The sequence below is a fragment of the Salvelinus alpinus genome, chromosome 2 (assembly GCF_045679555.1).
Source record: "Salvelinus alpinus chromosome 2, SLU_Salpinus.1, whole genome shotgun sequence".
Lineage (NCBI taxonomy): Eukaryota > Metazoa > Chordata > Actinopteri > Salmoniformes > Salmonidae > Salvelinus > Salvelinus alpinus.
The window spans coordinates 104,481,537-104,504,036 of NC_092087.1; the positions used below are offsets into that span (position 1 = coordinate 104,481,537).

The window sequence follows — 22,500 nt, forward strand, 5'->3', positions numbered from 1 at the left end:
CAGCCTAGCCGAGAATACCAGCAAGGAGAGGCTTTGTCAAGTTAGATCATTTAAAAACATAGACTTATAATATGAAATAATGTTTTAATATATTTTAATATGGCTATGAAATATATAATTTAGATAGACAAACTGTATAATACCAGAAGAATAAATAACATCATATATAAAATATTTAGTAAAAATTCAGCTCATAGCTCAATCTGAAGTATTTTTCCACGCTGTAGGCAGACAGACAGACAGACAGACATACCGACAGATCGACAGACATAGCCGACAGACAGTCATAGCTGACAGACAGACAGGCTAGTCTACCTGAACATGTTGGGTTCTAGTCCACCTGAACATGTTGGGTTCTAGTCCACCTGAACATGTTGGGTTCTAGTCCGCCTGAACATGTTGGGTTCTAGTCCGCCTGAACATGTTGGGTTCTAGTCCACCTGAACATGTTGGGTTCTAGTCCACCTGAACATGTTGGGTTCTAGTCCGCCTGAACATGTTGGGTTCTAGTCCACCTGAACATGTTGGGTTCTAGTCCACTGCCAACATGTTGGGTTCTCAGTCCACCTGAACATGTCCGGCTCCAGCTCCACTAGAACATGTCGGGTCTCTAGCTCCACCTCAACATGTCTGGGTTCTCAAGCCCACCTGAACACTGCCGGTGTTTCTAGTTCACCTGATGACATGTTGGGTTCTGGAAGCCCACCTGAACGGGATAGGGTTTGGGTTCTGAGTGTCCACCTGGAAGCATGTTGGGGTTCAAGTCCACCTGGAACATGTTGGGTTTGACAGCCCACACTGAACATGTTGGGTTCTAGTCCGCCTGAACATGTTGGGTTCTGAGTCCACTGCAACATGTTGGGTTCTGAAGTCCACCTGGACATGTTGGGTTCTGAGTGCGCCTGAACATGTCTGGGTTCTGAGTCCGCCCTGAACATGTTGGGGTTCTCAGCTCCGCCTGAACATGTTGGGTTCTGAGTCCATGCTCATGGACATGTCGGGTTCAAGTCCACCTGCAAACATGTTGGGTTCTAGTCCACCTGCAAACATGTTGGGTTCCTGAAGGCCACCTGAACATGTTGGGTTCTAGACAACCATGGACATGTTGGGTTCGTAGTCCACCTGGAAACATGTTGGGTCTCTCAGCTCCCTGCCTGAAGCATGTCCGGGTTCAAGTCCACTGTCACATGTCGGGCACCAGTCCACCTCAACATGTTGGGTTCTAGCGCGCCTGAACATGTTGGGTTCTAGTTCCGCCGTGAGCATGTTGGGTTCTAGTCCGCCTGAACATGTTGGGTTCTAGTCCACCTGAACATGCTGGGTTCTAGTCCACCTGCAACATGTTGGGTGTCTAAGACCACCTGAACATGTTGGGTTCTAAGCCCACCTGAACATGTCGCTTGGGTACCCAGTCCGCCTGGGTATACATGTTGGGAGGTTCTAAGTCCACTGCACATGTTGGGTTCTAAGTCCACCTGAACATGTTGGGTCTCTAGTCCGACCTGAACATGTTGGGTTCTAGTCCACCTGAACATGTTGGGTTCTAGTCCACCTGAACATGTTGGGTTCTAGTCCACCTGAACATGTTGGGTTCTAGTCCACCTATAGCCGGGTTCTAGTCCGCCTGAAACATGTTGGGTTCTAGTCCACCTGAACATGTTGGGTTCTGTTGGGTTCTAGTCCACCTGAACATGTTGGGTTCTAGTCCACCTGAACATGTTGGGTTCTAGTCCACCTGAACATGTTGGGTTCTAGTCCACCTGAACATGTTGGGTTCTAGTCCACCTGAACATGTCGGGTTCATAGTCCACCTGAACATGTTGGGTTGAGCTGCGATCTAACATGTTGGGTTCTCAGTTGACTTAACATGTTGGGTTCTGAGTCCACCTGAACATGTTGGGTTATGTGCTTATAGGATGAGATGATGCTCTGAGCTGCTTCACCTCCGACTACCACCAACCTCATGACTGTAGATACTCCTCCATCCTCAGCACAGCACTCAAAGGACAAGCAACATTACTTTATGCAGGAGACAGAGTATACTGCTCCTGTTGAACACAATGTAACCATTCACTGACCCACCCCTCCATCTCTCTCTCAAGGCTATGCTCACTGAGTCTGTACATAGTCAGAGCTTTCCATACGTTTGGGTAAGTCACAGTGGTCAGGTATTCTGCCACTATGTACTCTCTGTTTAGGGCCAAATATCATTCCTGTTTGCTCTGATTCTTCTTTCCAATTTGACCCGATACAGGTCCCAATACAGGTCCCTATACAGGTCCCAATACAGATCCTAATACATGTCCCTATACAGGTCCCAATACATGTCCCAATACAGGTCTTAATACAGGTCCCAATACAGGTCCTAATACAGGTCCCAATACATCGGGCGGCAGGTAGCCTAGTGGTTAGAGCGTTGGGCCGGTAACCGAAAGGTTGCTAGATCTCTATAGTCTCTATAGCAGACCCAAGCCTCTACACAGCAGTCCCAGTCTCTACAGACCCAGCCTCTACAGCACACCCAGTCTCCACAGTAGACCCACAGCCTCCACAGTAGACCCAGCCTCTACAGTACACCCACGCCCTCCACAGCACACCCAAGCCTCCATAGCACACCCAGACCCTCATAGTACACCCAGCCTCTACAGCAGACCTCAGTCTTCATAGTCCCAAGACCTCTACAGCACACCCAAAGCCTCCACACGCACGCACCCAAAGCCCCCACAGCAGACCCAGTCTACAAGACACAGACACCCACTCTACAACACGTAGACGCCAGATCCTCCACAAAGCAGACCCAAAGCCTCCACAGTACACCCAAGTCCTCATAGTAGACCCAGCTCTCTACAGTAGACCCAGTCTCCACAGTAGACCCAGCCTCCACAGTAGACCCAGTCTCTATAGTAGACCCAGTCTCCACAGTAGACCCAGTCTCTACAGTAGACCCAGTCTCCACAGTAGACCCAGTCTCTATAGTAGACCCAGTCTCTATAGTAGACCCAGTCTCTATAGTAGACCCAGTCTCTATAGTAGACCCAGTCTCTATAGTAGACCCAGTCTCCACAGTAGACCCAGTCTCCACAGTAGACCCAGCCTCCCAGCCTCTACAGTAGACCCAGCCTCCACAGTAGACCCAGTCTCTACAGTAGACCCAGCCTCTACAGTAGACCCAGTCTCTACAGTAGACCCAGCCTCTACAGTAGACCCAGCCTCCCAGTCTCTACAGTAGACCCAGTCTCTATATTCCTCTATCCGTTCATAAATAACTTTAGACAGCCCCCTCAAAATAGGTCCAGGTTTATAGTTGCACTTTTCCTGCCCTTCTTGTGGATAGGGGATCACTCCAGCATGTTTCGTATCCGTGGAAACTCTACTTTTCCTACATCCATCTTGGAGTAATAACCTAGGACCCTCCCCCTCCCCTACAGTACATCCATCTTGGAGTAGTAACCTAGGACCCTCCCCCCAGTACATCCATCTTGGAGTAATAACCTAGGACCCTCCCCCCTCCAGTACATCCATCTTGGAGTAATAACATAGGACCCTCCCCTCCAGTACATCCATCTTGGAGTAATAACCTAGGACCCTCCCCTCTCTCCAGTACATCCATCTTGGAGTAGTAACCTAGGACCCTCCCCCCAGTACATCCATCTTGGAGTAATAACCTAGGACCCTCCCCCCTCCAGTACATCCATCTTGGAGTAATAACCTAGGACCCTCCTCCCCTCCAGTACATCCATCTTGGAGTAGTAACCTAGGACCCTCCCCCCAGTACATCCATCTTGGAGTAATAACCTAGGACCCTCCCCCCTCCAGTACATCCATCTTGGAGTAATAACATAGGACCCTCCCCCCTCCAGTACATCCATCTTGGAGTAATAACCTAGGACCCTCCCTCCCTCCAGTACATCCATCTTGGAGTAATAACCTAGGACCCTCCCCCCCTCCAGTACATCCATCTTGGAGTAATAACCTAGGACCCTCCCCCTTCCAGTACATCCATCTTGGAGTAATAACCTAGGACCCTCCCCTCCAGTACATCCATCTTGGAGTAATAACCTAGGACCCCCTCCCTCCAGTACATCCATCTTGGAGTAATAACCTAGGACCCTCCTCCCCTCCAGTACATCCATCTTGGAGTAATAACCTAGGACCCCCTCCAGTACATCCATCTTGGAGAAATAACCTAGGACCCCCTCCCTCCAGTACATCCATCTTGGAGTAATAACCTAGGACCCTCCCCCCTCCAGTACATCCATCTTGGAGTAATAACATAGGACCCTCCCCCCTCCAGTACATCCATCTTGGAGTAATAACCTAGGACCATCTCCTCCAGTACATCCATCTTGGAGTAATAACCTAGGACCCCCCCCCTCCAGTACATCCATCTTGGAGTAATAACCTAGGACCCTCCCCTCCCCTCCAGTACATCCATCTTGGAGTAATAACCTAGGACCCTCCCCCTCCCCTACAGTACATCCATCTTGGAGTAGTAACCTAGGACCCTCCCCCCAGTACATCCATCTTGGAGTAATAACCTAGGACCCTCCCCCCTCCAGTACATCCATCTTGGAGTAATAACATAGGACCCTCCCCTCCAGTACATCCATCTTGGAGTAATAACCTAGGACCCCCTCCCTCCAGTACATCCATCTTGGAGTAATAACCTAGGACCCCCTCCCTCCAGTACATCCATCTTGGAGTAATAACCTAGGACCCTCCCCTCCAGTAAATCCATCTTGGAGTAATAACCTAGGACCCTCCCCCCCTCCAGTACATCCATCTTGGAGTAATAACCTAGGACCCCCTCCCTCCAGTACATCCATCTTGGAGTAATAACCTAGGACTCTCCCCTCCCTCCAGTACATCCATCTTGGAGTAATAACCTAGGACCCCCCCAGTACATCCATCTTGGAGTAATAACCTAGGACCCCCTCCCTCCAGTACATCGATCTTGGAGTAATAACCGAGGACCATCTCCTCCAGTACATCCATCTTGGAGTAATAACCTAGGACCCTCCCCCCTCCAGTACATCCATCTTGGAGTAATAACATAGGACCCTCCCCCCTCCAGTACATCCATCTTGGAGTAATAACCTAGGACCATCTCCTCCAGTACATCCATCTTGGAGTAATAACCTAGGACCCCCCCCCCTCCAGTACATCCATCTTGGAGTAATAACCTAGGACCCTCCCCTCCCCTCCAGTACATCCATCTTGGAGTAATAACCTAGGACCCTCCCCCTCCCCTACAGTACATCCATCTTGGAGTAGTAACCTAGGACCCTCCCCCCAGTACATCCATCTTGGAGTAATAACCTAGGACCCTCCCCCCTCCAGTACATCCATCTTGGAGTAATAACATAGGACCCTCCCCTCCAGTACATCCATCTTGGAGTAATAACCTAGGACCCCCTCCCTCCAGTACATCCATCTTGGAGTAATAACCTAGGACCCCCTCCCTCCAGTACATCCATCTTGGAGTAATAACCTAGGGGTCCCCCCCCTCCAGTACATCCATCTTGGAGTAATAACCTAGGACCCCCCCCCCCCCAGTACATCCATCTTGGAGTAATAACCTAGGACCCCCTCCCTCCAGTACATCCATCTTGGAGTAATAACCTAGGACCCTCCCCCCTCCAGTACATCCATCTTGGAGTAATAACCTAGGACCCTCCCCTCTCTCCAGTACATCCATCTTGGAGTAATAACCTAGGACCCTCCCTCCCTCCAGTACATCCATGTTGGAGTAATAACCTAGGACCCTCCCCCCCTCCAGTACATCCATCTTGGAGTAATAACCTAGGACCCTCCCCCCTCCAGTATATCCATCTTGGAGTAATAACCTAGGACCCTCCCCTCCCTCCAGTACACCCATCTTGGAGTAATAACCTAGGACCCTCCCCCCTCCAGTACATCCATCTTGGAGTAATAACATAGGACCCTCCCCCCTCCAGTACATCCATCTTGGAGTAATAACCTAGGACCCTCCCTCCCTCCAGTACATCCATGTTGGAGTAATAACCTAGGACCCTCCCCCCCTCCAGTACATCCATCTTGGAGTAATAACCTAGGACCCCCCCCCCTCCAGTATATCCATCTTGGAGTAATAACCTAGGACCCTCCCCTCCAGTACATCCATCTTGGAGTAATAACCTAGGACCCTCCCTCCCTCCAGTACATCCATGTTGGAGTAATAACCTAGGGCCCTCCCCCCCTCCAGTACATCCATCTTGGAGTAATAACCTAGGACCCTCCCCCCTCCAGTATATCCATCTTGGAGTAATAACCTAGGACCCTCCCCTCCAGTACATCCATCTTGGAGTAATAACCTAGGACCCTCCCCCCCTCCAGTACATCCATCTTGGAGTAATAACCTAGGACCCCCTCCCTCCAGTACATCCATCTTGGAGTAATAACCTAGGACTCTCCCCTCCCTCCAGTACATCCATCTTGGAGTAATAACCTAGGACCCCCCCAGTACATCCATCTTGGAGTAATAACCTAGGACCCCCTCCCTCCAGTACATCGATCTTGGAGTAATAACCGAGGACCATCTCCTCCAGTACATCCATCTTGGAGTAATAACCTAGGACCCTCCCCCCTCCAGTACATCCATCTTGGAGTAATAACATAGGACCCTCCCCCCTCCAGTACATCCATCTTGGAGTAATAACCTAGGACCATCTCCTCCAGTACATCCATCTTGGAGTAATAACCTAGGACCCCCCCCCTCCAGTACATCCATCTTGGAGTAATAACCTAGGACCCTCCCCTCCCCTCCAGTACATCCATCTTGGAGTAATAACCTAGGACCCTCCCCTCCCCTCCAGTACATCCTTAGGGTCCAGGTTTATGTTCCTAGGCCGTTATTGAAAAGAAGAATTTGATCTTAACTGACTTGCCTAGTTAAATAAAGGTCAAATAAAATAAATAAAAAGGGTTCTGTGTCTCGTGAAAGCGTCTTCCTCTTTGGTTCTGTTATCGTCTTGATTTAATTGCCTCGAGGATTTCCTGATTCATCCATTGTTCAGTTCTTTGTTTAATTCTTAAGGTTTTCCATGGAGCCACTATATACACAATGTTTAAGAAACAGTTGTTGAAACAGTCCCATGATTATCGACATCTCAGCCAAATATTACCCACATGTCCGCTTTGAAATGATAGCGGGCATGGAGGTGTGTATGCCCCCTAAATGCATTTAAAACCGTTTTGAAAATCGTGCCTGGTAACCCAAAATAATACCAGGTACAGTGGATCTCTCTCTCTCTCTCTAGCACAGACACAATCACTCTCTCTTTAGGCTACCTCTCTCTCTCCTCTCTCCCTTTCTCCTTCCTTCCACTGCGGTTTCCTGCAATCATCCAGGGCCTGTCCTGCCAAGATGTAGCCAGTAACTCCCGCTTCCACGTATTCTCTTTTCTCTCCCCTTCCTCTCAACGTCTATGTTGACATCACTGTGTTTTCCCCATTTCCCCCAATCCCCGCATACACATTTTATAAATCCCGATTCATCTCAAATAACGGCCTCACTACAGGCAATAACTGTAAAATGACATCGGTTAACTAACTACCTACCAGCTGTTTTAGTCGATTTGTTACCGGAAAGAAGATAGAGGAAGCCACTCAGCTGAAAGTACAAACTGTTCTATTCACAATAACATCCGGCCGGTTATGAATGTTTTTATTTAAAAAAATGTCTTAACTAACGGTTTTTTCGTTTACCTCTTTGTTCGCTTCCATGGTCGCGCTCTGGCTAGCTGGCCCCTCGACGTAGTACAGGGTGTCAAGTCTGGTCGGTAGATGTGGGCGAGAGGGAGAGAGAGCAGCACATAGCAGAGCACACAAAGCAACGGGACGGAACCCGAGGACCGAGCACTGCAAAGACAATCGCGAGACTTCTTGTGATCTCGTCTATCACCTCGGCACTACATAGATTGTAGAACCGGGAAGGTAGCTGCAGCTCAATATGGGTATTTTATTTATTATATTTTATTTAACCTTTATTTAAACTAGGCAAGTCCGTTTAGAACAAATTATTATTTACAATGACGGCCTACCTCGGCCAAACCCTAACCCGGACGACGCTGGGCCAATTGTGCGCCGCCCTATAGGACTCCCCATCACAGCCGGTTATGATACAGCCTGGAATCAAACCAGGGTCTGTAGTGACGCCTCTAGCACTGAGACGCACTGCCTTTAGACCGCGGCGCCATTCTGGAGCCCTTGATCATGGCTAGAAGAGACCCAGTTTTGTCAAATTAACGTCAGATTGTACTTTTTTGTAGCAGGTTAGGAGAACTAGGTTAAGGTTAGGAAATGGGTTAGGGTTAGCAAAAATGCAACAAAAAAATATACTTTCGACATTAATTTGACGAAAGCTGGGTCCCATCTAGCCATACCCTCCTTATGGCGACCGGAGAGTGGGCGAATGGATGTGTCGAAAGGAAAGTGGTGGGCGTGTGGAAAGGAGAGGGTGTGTCGAAAGCTTTCTGCTGTAGGTTACAAGGTTTGATTGAGCGATGTGTTTTTCTCTTCCGGTTCTTACCACGCAGCTTCCATACATTGAGCTTCCGTACATTGAGCTTCCATACCACGAGAGTTTGGACTTCTGTTATGAAGCCAGAGGATGAGTCTGGATCTCATTTCACTGTTAGTTTTACACAGATTATTGTAAATGTGCAGTTATAAAACAGATTGTTTATTTTTTTATTAAAAGTACAGGGTGATGGTTACTGTCAGACTGGTCTCATAGACTAGATGTAACATAGTAAACGTAAATCCAGGATAGATTGATATGGTAACATAGTAAATGTAAATACAGGATATATTGATATGGTAACATAGTAAACGTAAATCCAGGAGGGATTGATATGGTAACATAGTAAACGTAAATCCAGGAGGGATTGATATGGTAACATAGTAAATGTAAATCCAGGGTAGATTGATATGGTAACATAGTAAATGTAAATACAGGATATATTGATATGGTAACATAGTAAACGTAAATCCAGGAGGGATTGATATGGTAACATAGTAAATGTAAATCCAGGGTAGATTGATATGGTAACATAGTAAATGTAAATACAGGATATATTGATATGGTAACATAGTAAACGTAAATCCAGGAGGGATTGATATGGTAACATAGTAAATGTAAATCCAGGGTAGATTGATATGGTAACATAGTAAATGTAAATACAGGATATATTGATATGGTAACATAGTAAACGTAAATCCAGGGTAGATTGATATGGTAACATAGTAAACGTAAATCCAGGGTAGATTGATATGGTAACATAGTAAACGTAAATATGGTAACATAATATAATATAACATTCGCAGAGTACGACCCTGCCTCACACAGGAAGCGGCGCAGGTCCTAATCCAGGCACTTGTCATCTCCCGTCTGGATTACTGCAACTCGCTGTTGAATGGGCTCCCTGCCTGTGCCATTAAACCCCTACAACTCATCCAGAACGCCGCAGCCCGTCTGGTGTTCAACCTTCCCAAGTTCTCTCACGTCACCCCGCTCCTCCGCTCTCTCCACTGGCTTCCAGTTGAAGCTCGCATCCGCTACAAGACCATGGTGCTTGCCTACGGAGCTGTGAGGGGAACGGCACCTCCGTACCTTCAGGCTCTGATCAGGCCCTACACCCAAACAAGGGCACTGCGTTCATCCACCTCTGGCCTGTTCACCTCCCTACCTCTGAGGAAGTACAGTTCCCGCTCAGCCCAGTCAAAACTGTTTGCTGCTCTGGCACCCCAATGGTGGAACAAACTCCCTCACGACGCCAGGTCAGCGGAGTCAATCACCACCTTCCGGAGACACCTGAAACCCCACCTCTTTAAGGAATACCTAGGATAGGATAAAGTAATCCTTCTACCCCCCCCCCCCCTTAAAAGAGTTAGATGCACTATTGTAAAGTGGTTGTTCCACTGGATATCATAAGGTGAATGCACCAATTTGTAAGTCGCTCTGGATAAGAGCGTCTGCTAAATGACTTAAATGTAAATGTAAATAATAAACGTAAATCCAGGATATATTGATATGGTAACATAGTAAACGTAAATCCAGGAGGGATTGATATGGTAACACAGTAAACGTAAATCCAGGATATATTGATATGGTAAGTATGATATGGTTAGATAAAACAGAAGGTTACTTAAGGCAAAAACGAAAGGATGTTGGTTGGTCGGGTATATAACACAAACGTTTAGCAACCCAAATCTCATCATAGGCAACTTTAGCTAATATATGCCATATACGCTGCCTGCCATCTACCCGGTACAGTTGAATCCAGGATTAATCCGTGAAGAGCCCACTTCTCCAGAGTGCCAGTGACCATCGAAGGGGAGCATTTACCCACTGAAGACGGTTACAATGCCGAACTGCAGTCAGGTCAAGACCCTGGTGTGACAGTTTGTGCAGAAACTCTTCAGTTGTACAGAAACCCACGGTTTCATCAGCTGTCCGGGCGGTTGGTCTCAGACGATCCCACAGGTGAAGAAGCCGGATGTGGAGGTCCTGGGCTGGCGTGGTTACACGTGGTCTGCCGGTTGTTAGACTGGTTGGACATACTGCCAAATTCTCTACAACGATGTTTTGGAGATTGGTACTGTAGTAACCAGGTATATTTATGTTAAGTATTATGTTTACCAATAGATGGCAGTATTGACTCAATACGGTGTTTGCTTATTAAGAAGTATCCTAAAATACTACATATTTGGCGACGAGGATAACTATGGAGGACTGCGTTGGATTTGTTTGCCACGAATTCAACGGAGTTTTTGGCGTGCGACGCTGGATGCGAGACTCAAGTGAGCGGTGGAAGATTCTGAAGGATTGATTCCCTGGATACGGGTAGTACAAATTATTGACTGTGTGAGGGGAGAGAGAATCGGAAAAGATGGCTTTGGCAACAATAGGCTCGCTACCACCAGTTGATCCTACAAACCAGGAATGGGAGGAGTACTGTGAAATAATGGAACATTTCTTTGCTGCTAATTAAATAACTGATGCCGCTACACAGAAATCCATACTCATACGCGTTGTCGGTGCACAAACATACGGCTCAATGAGAAACCTGTTGCGCCCTGATAAACCAGGAGAAAAGTCATTCATAGAATGACGCTGGTTTCAAAGAAGGGGAGGCAGCCAATAGACTGTTATCGTCGCTAAGGCCAATCGTTGTAAGGCCAACACAGAGCGTTTGACTGTAAATTCAAACATGACAAGTGTGATGATAGGGCACATTGCGAGGGCGTGCCGCAATAAGAAAACGCAACGGGCTACAGAAAAGAGAACGGACAGAGAACCAAATACCTCGTGACGCTCGAACTACCGCTCAAATCAAGTAATAGATAGTGAAAAGTGAGTGCGCAGACGCAGAGCGTTCTCAATGTACAGGGGGCGAAGAGGAAAAAGGTGACGCTTTCTAAACCTATTTTTACTTTGTCATTATGGGGTATTGTGATGTCACTATGGGGTAGTGTGATGTCATTAAGGGGTATTGTGTGTAGATTGATGAGGAACACAAACAGTTTAATCCATTTTAGAATAAGGCTGTAAAGTAACAAAATGCGGGAAAAGTCAAGGGGTCTGAATAATTTACGAATGCACTGTATATACTGTGTTCTTGTCAAGGCTCATCCTATATAACTACTGGCGTACACACCTTTTCTATTCATATACTGTCCATACGGAGAGTACACACCATTATATACACACATACAGTACTAGTCAAAAGTTTGGACACCTACTCATTCAAGGGTTTTTCTTTATTTTTACTATTTACTACATTGTAGAATAATAGTGAAGACATCAAAACTATGAAATAACACATGGAATCATGTAGTAACCAAAAAATATATTTTTGATTATTCAAAGTAGCCACCCTTTGCCTTGATGACAGCTTTGCAAACTCTTGGCATTCTCTCAACCAGCTTCACCTGGAATGCTTTTCCAACAGTCCTGAAGGATTTCCAACATATGCTGAGCACTTGTTGGCTGCTTTTCTTTCACTCTGCGGTCCAACTCATCCCAAACCATCTCAATTGGGTTGAGGTCAGGTGATTGTGGAGACCAGGTCATCTGATGCAGCACTCCATCACTCTCCTTCTTGGTCAAATAGCCCTTACACAGCCTGGAGGTGTGTTGGGTCATTGTCCTGTTGAAAAACAAATGATAGTCCCACTAAGCACAAACCAGATGGGATGGCGTATTGCTGCAGAATGCTGTGGTAGCCATGCTGGTTAAGTGTGTCTTGAATTCTAAATAAAATCACTGACAGCAAAGCACCCACACACCATCACACCTCCTCCTCCATGCTCCTCCTCCAAACTACATTATGTTCAGACCAGGGTGAGTAAAATACATCACGTTCAGACCAGGGTGAGTAAACTACATCACGTTCAGACCAGGGTGAGTAAACTACATCACGTTCAGACCAGGGTGAGTAAACTACATTATGTTCAGACCAGGGTGAGTAAACTACATTATGTTCAGACCAGGGTGAGTAAAATACATCACGTTCAGACCAGGGTGAGTAAACTACATCACGTTCAGACCAGGGTGAGTAAACTACATCACGTTCAGACCAGGGTGAGTAAACTACATCATGTTCAGACCAGGGTGAGTAAACTACATTATGTTCAGACCAGGGTGAGTAAACTACATCACGTTCAGACCAGGGTGAGTAAACTACATCATGTTCAGACCAGGGTGAGTAAACTACATGTTTAGACGAGGGTGAGTAAACTACATCACGTTCAGACCAGGGTGAGTAAACTACATTATGTCCAGACCAGGGTGAGTAAACTACATCATGTTCAGACCAGGGTGAGTAAACTACATCATGTTCAGACCAGGGTGAGTAAACTACATCATGTTCAGACCAGGGTGAGTAAACTACATGTTTAGACGAGGGTGGGTAAACTACATCATGTTCAGACCAGGGTGAGTAAACTACATCACGTTCAGACCAGGGTGAGTAAACTACATCACGTTCAGACCAGGGTGAGTAAACTACATCACGTTCAGACCAGGGTGAGTAAACTACATCACGTTCAGACCAGGGTGAGTAAACTACATCACGTTCAGACCAGGGTGAGTAAACTACATTACGTTCAGACCAGGGTGAGTAAACTACATCACGTTCAGACCAGGGTGAGTAAACTACATCATGTTCAGACCAGGGTGAGTAAACTACATCATGTTCAGACCAGGGTGAGTAAACTACATCACGTTCAGACCAGGGTGAGTAAACTACATCACGTTCAGACCAGGGTGAGTAAACTACATCACGTTCAGACCAGGGTGAGTAAACTACATCACGTTCAGACCAGGGTGAATAAACTACATCACGTTCAGACCAGGGTGAGTAAACTACATCATGTTCAGACCAGGGTGAGTAAACTACATCACGCTCAGACCAGGGTGAGTGAAGCAGAAAGAGAGAAACTTGTAAAATAATGTGTGCAGAATGGGATTCAGATCCTCAGTTTGAGAGAAGTTTCCAGAGGGGCAGGACTGAGAATCTACTGTATGTAAAGGACCTGACTACCTACCTCTGCTTTATGTAATGTAAAGGACCAGACTACCTACCTCTGCTTTATGTAAAGGACCTGACTACCTACCTCTGCTTTATGTAAAGGACCTGACTACCTACCTCTGCTTTATGTAAAGGACCTGACTACCTACCTCTACTTTATGTAAAGGACCAGACTACCTACCTCTGCTTTATGTAAAGGACCAGACCCTCTACCTCTGCTTTATGTAAAGGACCAGACTACCTACCTCTGCTTTATGTAAAGGACCTGACTACCTACCTCTGCTTTAAGTAAAGGACCAGACTACCTACCTCTACTTTATGAAAAGGACCAGACTACCTACCTCTGCTTTATGTAAAGGACCAGACTACCTACCTCTGCTTTATGTAAAGGACCAGACTACCTACCTCTGCTTTATGTAAAGGACCTGACTACCTACCTCTGCTTTATGTAAAGGACCAGACTACCTACCTCTGCTTTATGTAAAGGACCAGACTACCTACCTCTGCTTTATGTAAAGGACCAGACTACCTACCTCTGCTTTATGTAAAGGACCAGACTACCTACCTCTGCTTTATGTAAAGGACCAGACTACCTACCTCTGCTTTATGTAAAGGACCAGACTACCTACCTCTGCTTTATGTAAAGGACCAGACCCTCTACCTCTGCTTTATGTAAAGGACCAGACTACCTACCTCTGCTTTATGTAAAGGACCTGACTACCTACCTCTGCTTTATGTAAAGGACCTGACTACCTACCTCTGCTTTATGTAAAGGACCTGACTACCTACCTCTACTTTATGTAAAGGACCAGACTACCTACCTCTGCTTTATGTAAAGGACCAGACCCTCTACCTCTGCTTTATGTAAAGGACCAGACTACCTACCTCTGCTTTATGTAAAGGACCTGACTACCTACCTCTGCTTTATGTAAAGGACCAGACTACCTACCTCTACTTTATGAAAAGGACCAGACTACCTACCTCTGCTTTATGTAAAGGACCAGACTACCTACCTCTGCTTTATGTAAAGGACCAGACTACCTACCTCTGCTTTATGTAAAGGACCTGACTACCTACCTCTGCTTTATGTAAAGGACCAGACTACCTACCTCTGCTTTATGTAAAGGACCAGACTACCTACCTCTGCTTTATGTAAAGGACCAGACTACCTACCTCTGCTTTATGTAAAGGACCAGACTACCTACCTCTGCTTTATGTAAAGGACCTGACTACCTACCTCTGCTTTATGTAAAGGACCAGACTACCTACCTCTGCTTTATGTAAAGGACCAGACTACCTACCTCTGCTTTATGTAAAGGACCAGACTACCTACCTCTGCTTTATGTAATGTAAAGGACCAGACTACCTACCTCTGCTTTATGTAATGTAAAGGACCAGACTACCTACCTCTGCTTTATGTAATGTAAAGGACCAGACTACCTACCTCTGCTTTATGTAAAGGACCAGACCCTCTACCTCTGCTTTATGTAAAGGACCAGACTACCTACCTCTGCTTTATGTAAAGGACCTGACTACCTACCTCTGCTTTATGTAAAGGACCAGACTACCTACCTCTACTTTATGAAAAGGACCAGACTACCTACCTCTGCTTTATGTAAAGGACCAGACTACCTACCTCTGCTTTATGTAAAGGACCAGACTACCTACCTCTGCTTTATGTAAAGGACCAGACTACCTACTTCTGCTTTATGTAAAGGACCAGACTACCTACCTCTGCTTTATGTAAAGGACCAGACTACCTACCTCTGCTTTATGTAAAGGACCAGACTACCTACCTCTGCTTTATGTAAAGGACCAGACTACCTACCTCTGCTTTATGTAAAGGACCTGACTACCTACCTCTGCTTTATGTAAAGGACCAGACTACCTACCTCTGCTTTATGTAAAGGACCAGACTACCTACCTCTGCTTTATGTAATGTAAAGGACCAGACTACCTACCTCTGCTTTATGTAATGTAAAGGACCAGACTACCTACCTCTGCTTTATGTAATGTAAAGGACCAGACTACCTACCTCTGCTTTATGTAAAGGACCTGACTACCTACCTCTGCTTTATGTAAAGGACCAGACTACCTACCTCTGCTTTATGTAAAGGACCAGACTACCTACCTCTGCTTTATGTAAAGGACCAGACCCTCTACCTCTGCTTTATGTAAAGGACCAGACTACCTACCTCTGCTTTATGTAAAGGACCAGACTACCTACCTCTGCTTTATGTAAAGGACCAGACTACCTACCTCTACTTTATGTAAAGGGATACCTCTGGATTTTGGCAATGAGGCCCTCTATCTCCTGCCCCAGAGTCAGATGAACTCATGGATATCATTTCTGTCTGTCCAGTATGAAGGAAGTTGGGAGGTAGTTTCACATTGACTAGAACTCTGATGGCTATCATGCTAGAAGATTACCCATAACGCCTCATTATATCCCTTTACATCCGCAATAAACTAAAAACCCACATCACGTTCCCATTGCAAGACACCGTGAAGACAGGACACCAGGTATGAACAGTACGATGCACTAATATACCTTAGTTGAATGCACTGCCTGCACTACGTCACACTGGTATGAGAACGTCTGGCTAAATGAAGAAGATATACAACACTTTCTACACATGAATAAAACAACCGTAAGCACATGTAAAAACCACAGACAGAGTGAATGATTTGTATGACGTTTCTCTTTATTGACGTTGAAGACCACGTGATAGTTGTGGTCTAGTATGACAACAACAACAATAACAACGTCAGGTAGTCTAAACGGAGGAGGATACCGCCACTTCAACACAGCACTACTACTACAACACAGCCTTGAACGTTTGGTCATCAGGAGAACACACTCTCTAGCCTCACACACACACTGCCACGTCACACACCCCGTTCTCATCCCTCCCGGTGGTGGTGGTGTAACGGTCTCCGTCTCTTTATGGTAAGGTGTGACCGTTGCCACGGTAACGACGGTTAAGACGGCAAGGGGGTGTGGTCAAGATAAGGATAGAAAGCGAGCGAGCGAGGATAGATTATAAGAAAGGGAAGAAAAAAAACGACAGAATACTGTTCTATTTCAAAAAGTGCCAGAAAAAGATCAAGCTGTTAAAAAATAAAAATAGTTTAAAAGTTGGTTTCCTCCCTCCCTCCTCCCTCAGTTGCTAGCTTGCTGTAGTCGCGATACCACAAGGCACGCTTTGATGATGTCACAAAGAGAGAATGGTGGAACTCTGGCGACTCCCAAGATTCTCAGCGTAGTTTTCCCTCCTCCAGTCGACAAGGCAACGCCCCCCTCTAGTCCCCACGCAAAAACGGACCTGGAGAGAAAGAGGGGGAGAGACCGTCAAAACCACAGCCAGGTAGTGTGTGGGTAGTGAGTGTGTGTGTGTGTGTGTGTGTGAGTGTGTGTGTGTGAGGGTAGTGAGTGTGTGTGTGAGGGTAGTGAGTGAGTGTGTGTGGGTAGTGTGTGTGTGTGTGAGGGTAGTGAGTGTGTGTGTGTGTGAGTGTGTGTGTGTGTGAGGGTAGTGAGTGAGTGTGTGTGGGTAGTGTGTGTGTGGGTAGTGTGTGTGGGTAGTGAGTGTGTGTGTGTGGGTAGTGAGTGTGTGTGTGTGGGTAGTGAGTGTGTGTGTGTGGGTAGTGAGTGTGTGGGTAGTGAGTGTGTGGGTAGTGAGTGTGTGTGGGTAGTGAGTGTGTGTGTGTAGTGAGTGTGTGTGGGTAGTGAGTGTGTGTGGGTAGTGAGTGTGTGTGTGTGTGTGTGTGTGTGTGTGTGTGTGTGTGTGTGTGTGTGTGTGTGTGTGTGTGTGTGTGTGTGTGTGTGTGTGTGTGTGTGTGTGTGTGTGTGTGTGGGTGTTACCTGCGTAGGGGATTACTCTCCGAGGGGAATGATTTCTTCGTTGATAAAAAACTCGATGGTCTCCTCCTCCCAGTCATCTGTGTTACTGTCCAGCTCATCAGTGTCCACTCCTAGAGACAGAGAGAGGTCAGGGGTCAGAGGCTTAGTAAGCCTGGTCCCAGCCCAGAACGGCCCACAGGGGGGGGGGCAACATCCCATCTCCCTGTTTCTGTAGCTCGATGGAAGTGACTGGGCCGTCATAGGTGGAGACGGAGTCAGGGGGGTTAGTCTACGTACCTCCTCGGAGCTGCAGGCGGGCGGTTTTCTGTTCGTCGTGTTGTAGCAGGGCAGCCTCCCGGTAGGTACGGTAGTCCTCCATCATGCTCCTCCTCTTGTCCACCAGCTCCTTGGAGGCCTTCGACTGGCTCAGGCGATCCTTCTGCTCAAAGATCTTGGAGTATTTCTTCAGGTCCTTCTTGATCACCTGGGGAACGTGTCAAAACCCAGAAGAAGACACGTTATACGTACCAACAAGACTGCCAAGGGTCCCGGCTAAGCCCATGTTATACGTAGCAACAAGACTGTCAAGGGTCCCGGCTAAGCCCATGTTATACGTACCAACAAGACTGTCAAGGGTCCCGGCTAAGCCCATGTTATACGTAGCAACAAGACTGCCAAGGGTCCCGGCTAAGCCCATGTTATACGTAGCAACAAGACTGTCAAGGGTCCCGGCTAAGCCCATGTTATACGTACCAACAAGACTGTCAAGGGTCCCGGCTAAGCCCATGTTATACGTACCAACAAGACTGTCAAGGGTCCCGGCTAAGCCCATGTTATACGTAGCAACGAGACTGTCAAGGGTCCCGGCTAAGCCCATGTTATACGTAGCAACGAGACTGTCAAGGGTCCCGGCTAAGCCCATGTTATACGTAGCAACGAGACTGCCAAGGGTCCCGGCTAAGCCCATGTTATACGTAGCAACAAGACTGCCAAGGGTCCCGGCTAAGCCCATGTTATACGTAGCAACAAGACTGTCAAGGGTCCCGGCTAAGCCCATGTTATACGTAGCAACAAGACTGCCAAGGGTCCCGGCTAAGCCCATGTTATACGTAGCAACGAGACTGTCAAGGGTCCCGGCTAAGCCCATGTTATACGTACCAACAAGACTGTCAAAAACCAAGGCTCTTTCAACACACAGAAGTTTAGACAGAAGTCACTACTTGTCCAGACACTGAACGAGTTTTGGATTCTATTGGTTTAAAACAACTTTGATACCAGAGTAAATACCCTTTATAAATACTGTGGCCACACACCCACCACACAGGTACGTACCTTGACGACGTCCTGTGTCAGCAGGGTAGCAGGACGAGGCAGTACGTACCTTGACGACGTCCTGTGTCAGCAGGGTAGCAGGGCGAGGCAGTACGTACCTTGACGACGTCCTGTGTCAGCAGGGTAGCAGGACGAGGCAGTACGTACCTTGACGACGTCCTGTGTCAGCAGGGTAGCAGGGCGAGGCAGTACGTACCTTGACGACGTCCTGTGTCAGCAGGGTAGCAGGGCGAGGCAGTACGTACCTTGACGACGTCCTGTGTCAGCAGGGTAGCAGGACGAGGCAGTACGTACCTTGACGACGTCCTGTGTCAGCAGGGTAGCAGGACGAGGCAGTACGTACCTTGACGACGTCCTGTGTCAGCAGGGTAGCAGGACGAGGCAGTACGTACCTTGACGACGTCCTGTGTCAGCAGGGTAGCAGGGCGAGGCAGTACGTACCTTGACGACGTCCTGTGTCAGCAGGGTAGCAGGGCGAGGTCACCAGTACGTACCTTGACGACGTCCTGTGTCAGCAGGGTAGCAGGACGAGGCAGTACGTACCTTGACGACGTCCTGTGTCAGCAGGGTAGCAGGACGAGGCAGTACGTACCTTGACGACGTCCTGTGTCAGCAGGGTAGCAGGGCGAGGCAGTACGTACCTTGACGACGTCCTGTGTCAGCAGGGTAGCAGGACGAGGCAGTACGTACCTTGACGACGTCCTGTGTCAGCAGGGTAGCAGGACGAGGCAGTACGTACCTTGACGACGTCCTGTGTCAGCAGGGTAGCAGGACGAGGCAGTACGTACCTTGACGACGTCCTGTGTCAGCAGGGTAGCAGGACGAGGCAGTACGTACCTTGACGACGTCCTGTGTCAGCAGGGTAGCAGGACGAGGCAGTACGTACCTTGACGACGTCCTGTGTCAGCAGGGTAGCAGGACGAGGCAGTACGTACCTTGACGACGTCCTGTGTCAGCAGGGTAGCAGGGCGAGGCAGTACGTACCTTGACGACGTCCTGTGTCAGCAGGGTAGCAGGGCGAGGCAGTACGTACCTTGACGACGTCCTGTGTCAGCAGGGTAGCAGGGCGAGGCAGTACGTACCTTGACGACGTCCTGTGTCAGCAGGGTAGCAGGGCGAGGCAGTACGTACCTTGACGACGTCCTGTGTCAGCAGGGTAGCAGGACGAGGCAGTACGTACCTTGACGACGTCCTGTGTCAGCAGGGTAGCAGGGCGAGGCAGTACGTACCTTGACGACGTCCTGTGTCAGCAGGGTAGCAGGACGAGGCAGTACGTACCTTGACGACGTCCTGTGTCAGCAGGGTAGCAGGACGAGGCAGTACGTACCTTGACGACGTCCTGTGTCAGCAGGGTAGCAGGACGAGGCAGTACGTACCTTGACGACGTCCTGTGTCAGCAGGGTAGCAGGGCGAGGTAGTACGTACCTTGACGACGTCCTGTGTCAGCAGGGTAGCAGGGCGAGGCAGTACGTACCTTGACGACGTCCTGTGTCAGCAGGGTAGCAGGGCGAGGCAGTACGTACCTTGACGACGTCCTGTGTCAGCAGGGTAGCAGGACGAGGCAGTACGTACCTTGACGACGTCCTGTGTCAGCAGGGTAGCAGGACGAGGCAGTACGTACCTTGACGACGTCCTGTGTCAGCAGGGTAGCAGGGCGAGGCAGTACGTACCTTGACGACGTCCTGTGTCAGCAGGGTAGCAGGACGAGGCAGTACGTACCTTGACGACGTCCTGTGTCAGCAGGGTAGCAGGACGAGGCAGTACGTACCTTGACGACGTCCTGTGTCAGCAGGGTAGCAGGACGAGGCAGTACGTACCTTGACGACGTCCTGTGTCAGCAGGGTAGCAGGACGAGGCAGTACGTACCTTGACGACGTCCTGTGTCAGCAGGGTAGCAGGACGAGGCAGTACGTACCTTGACGACGTCCTGTGTCAGCAGGGTAGCAGGACGAGGCAGTACGTACCTTGACGACGTCCTGTGTCAGCAGGGTAGCAGGACGAGGCAGTACGTACCTTGACGACGTCCTGTGTCAGCAGGGTAGCAGGACGAGGCAGTACGTACCTTGACGACGTCCTGTGTCAGCAGGGTAGCAGGACGAGGCAGTACGTACCTTGACGACGTCCTGTGTCAGCAGGGTAGCAGGACGAGGCAGTACGTACCTTGACGACGTCCTGTGTCAGCAGGGTAGCAGGACGAGGCAGTACGTACCTTGACGACGTCCTGTGTCAGCAGGGTAGCAGGACGAGGCAGTACGTACCTTGACGACGTCCTGTGTCAGCAGGGTAGCAGGACGAGGCAGTACGTACCTTGACGACGTCCTGTGTCAGCAGGGTAGCAGGACGAGGCAGTACGTACCTTGACGACGTCCTGTGTCAGCAGGGTAGCAGGACGAGGTCTCCAGAGTAGCTGACAGAAGCGGTCCTTGTTGTTCTTCTGGAGGAGACGACCCTGGAAGGTCCACAGCCAATAGGCATTGTCCACCTGATGGAGAGACAACCCCCTTTAAATCCCCCCTGATACGGCTCAGATAAACACACAACATTGTCCACCTGATGGAGAGACAACCCCCTTTAAATCCCCCTGATACGGCTCAGATAAACACACAACATTGTCCACCTGATGGAGAGACAACCCCCTTTAAATCCCCCCTGATACGGCTCAGATAAACACACAACATTGTCCACCTGATGGAGAGACAACCCCCTTTAAATCCCCCTGATACGGCTCAGATAAACACACAACATTGTCCACCTGATGGAGGGACAACCCCTTTAAATCCCCCCTGATACGGCTCAGATAAACACACAACATTGTCCACCTGATGGAGAGACAACCCCCTTTAAATCCCCCTGATACGGCTCAGATAAACACACAACATTGTCCACCTGATGGAGAGACAACCCCCTTTAAATCCCCCTGATACGGCTCAGATAAACACACAACATTGTCCACCTGATGGAGAGACAACCCCTTTTAAATCCCCCTGATACGGATCAGATAAACACACAACATTGTCCACCTGATGGAGAGACAACCCCCTTTAAATCCCCCTGATACGGCTCAGATAAACACACAACATTGTCCACCTGATGGAGAGACAACCCCCTTTAAATCCCCCTGATACGGCTCAGACAAACACACAACATTGTCCACCTGATGGAGAGACAACCCCCTTTAAATCCCCCTGATACGGCTCAGATAAACACACAACATTGTCCACCTGATGGAGGGACAACCCCCTTTAAATCCCCCTGATACGGCTCAGATAAACACACAACATTGTCCACCTGATGGAGAGACAACCCCCTTTTTAAATCCCCCTGATACGGCTCAGATAAACACACAACATTGTCCACCTGATGGAGAGACAACCCCCTTTAAATCCCCCTGATACGGCTCAGATAAACACACAACATTGTCCACCTGATGGAGAGACAACCCCCTTTAAATCCCCCCTGATACGGCTCAGATAAACACACAACATTGTCCACCTGATGGAGAGACAACCCCCTTTAAATCCCCCTGATACGGCTCAGATAAACACACAACATTGTCCACCTGATGGAGGGACAACCCCTTTAAATCCCCCCTGATACGGCTCAGATAAACACACAACATTGTCCACCTGATGGAGAGACAACCCCTTTAAATCCCCCTGATACGGCTCAGATAAACACACAACATTGTCCACCTGATGGAGAGACAACCCCCTTTAAATCCCCCTGATACGGCTCAGATAAACACACAACATTGTCCACCTGATGGAGAGACAA

At 48.3% G+C, this 22,500-nt stretch overlaps 2 protein-coding genes across 3 annotated transcripts in view; both read right to left on the reverse strand.

Moving 5' to 3' along the window:
• Positions 1-7,882, reverse strand: part of LOC139568398 (carbohydrate sulfotransferase 12-like) — a 15,738-nt gene extending 7,856 nt beyond the window's left edge. Inside the window, exon 1 of one of the 2 annotated variants that reach the window (XM_071390186.1) lies at positions 7,726-7,882. The gene's annotated coding sequence lies outside the window, so the exon portion shown is untranslated. Of the gene's footprint in view, positions 1-7,578; positions 7,603-7,725 lie in introns of those variants that run through there. The other variant, XM_071390188.1, reaches the window with a different exon arrangement.
• Positions 7,883-16,237: 8,355 nt separating this feature from the next.
• LOC139547601 (eukaryotic translation initiation factor 3 subunit B-like) overlaps positions 16,238-22,500 on the reverse strand; it is a 20,695-nt gene continuing 14,432 nt past the window's right edge. The window contains exons 15-18 of the mRNA XM_071356544.1: positions 21,083-21,208; positions 17,692-17,878; positions 17,416-17,525; positions 16,238-16,879 (exon numbers count right to left, since the gene is read on the reverse strand). Coding sequence (XP_071212645.1) covers positions 17,428-17,525; positions 17,692-17,878; positions 21,083-21,208 — 411 coding nt within the window. The 3' untranslated portion in view covers positions 16,238-16,879; positions 17,416-17,427. The remainder of the gene's footprint in view (positions 16,880-17,415; positions 17,526-17,691; positions 17,879-21,082; positions 21,209-22,500) is intronic.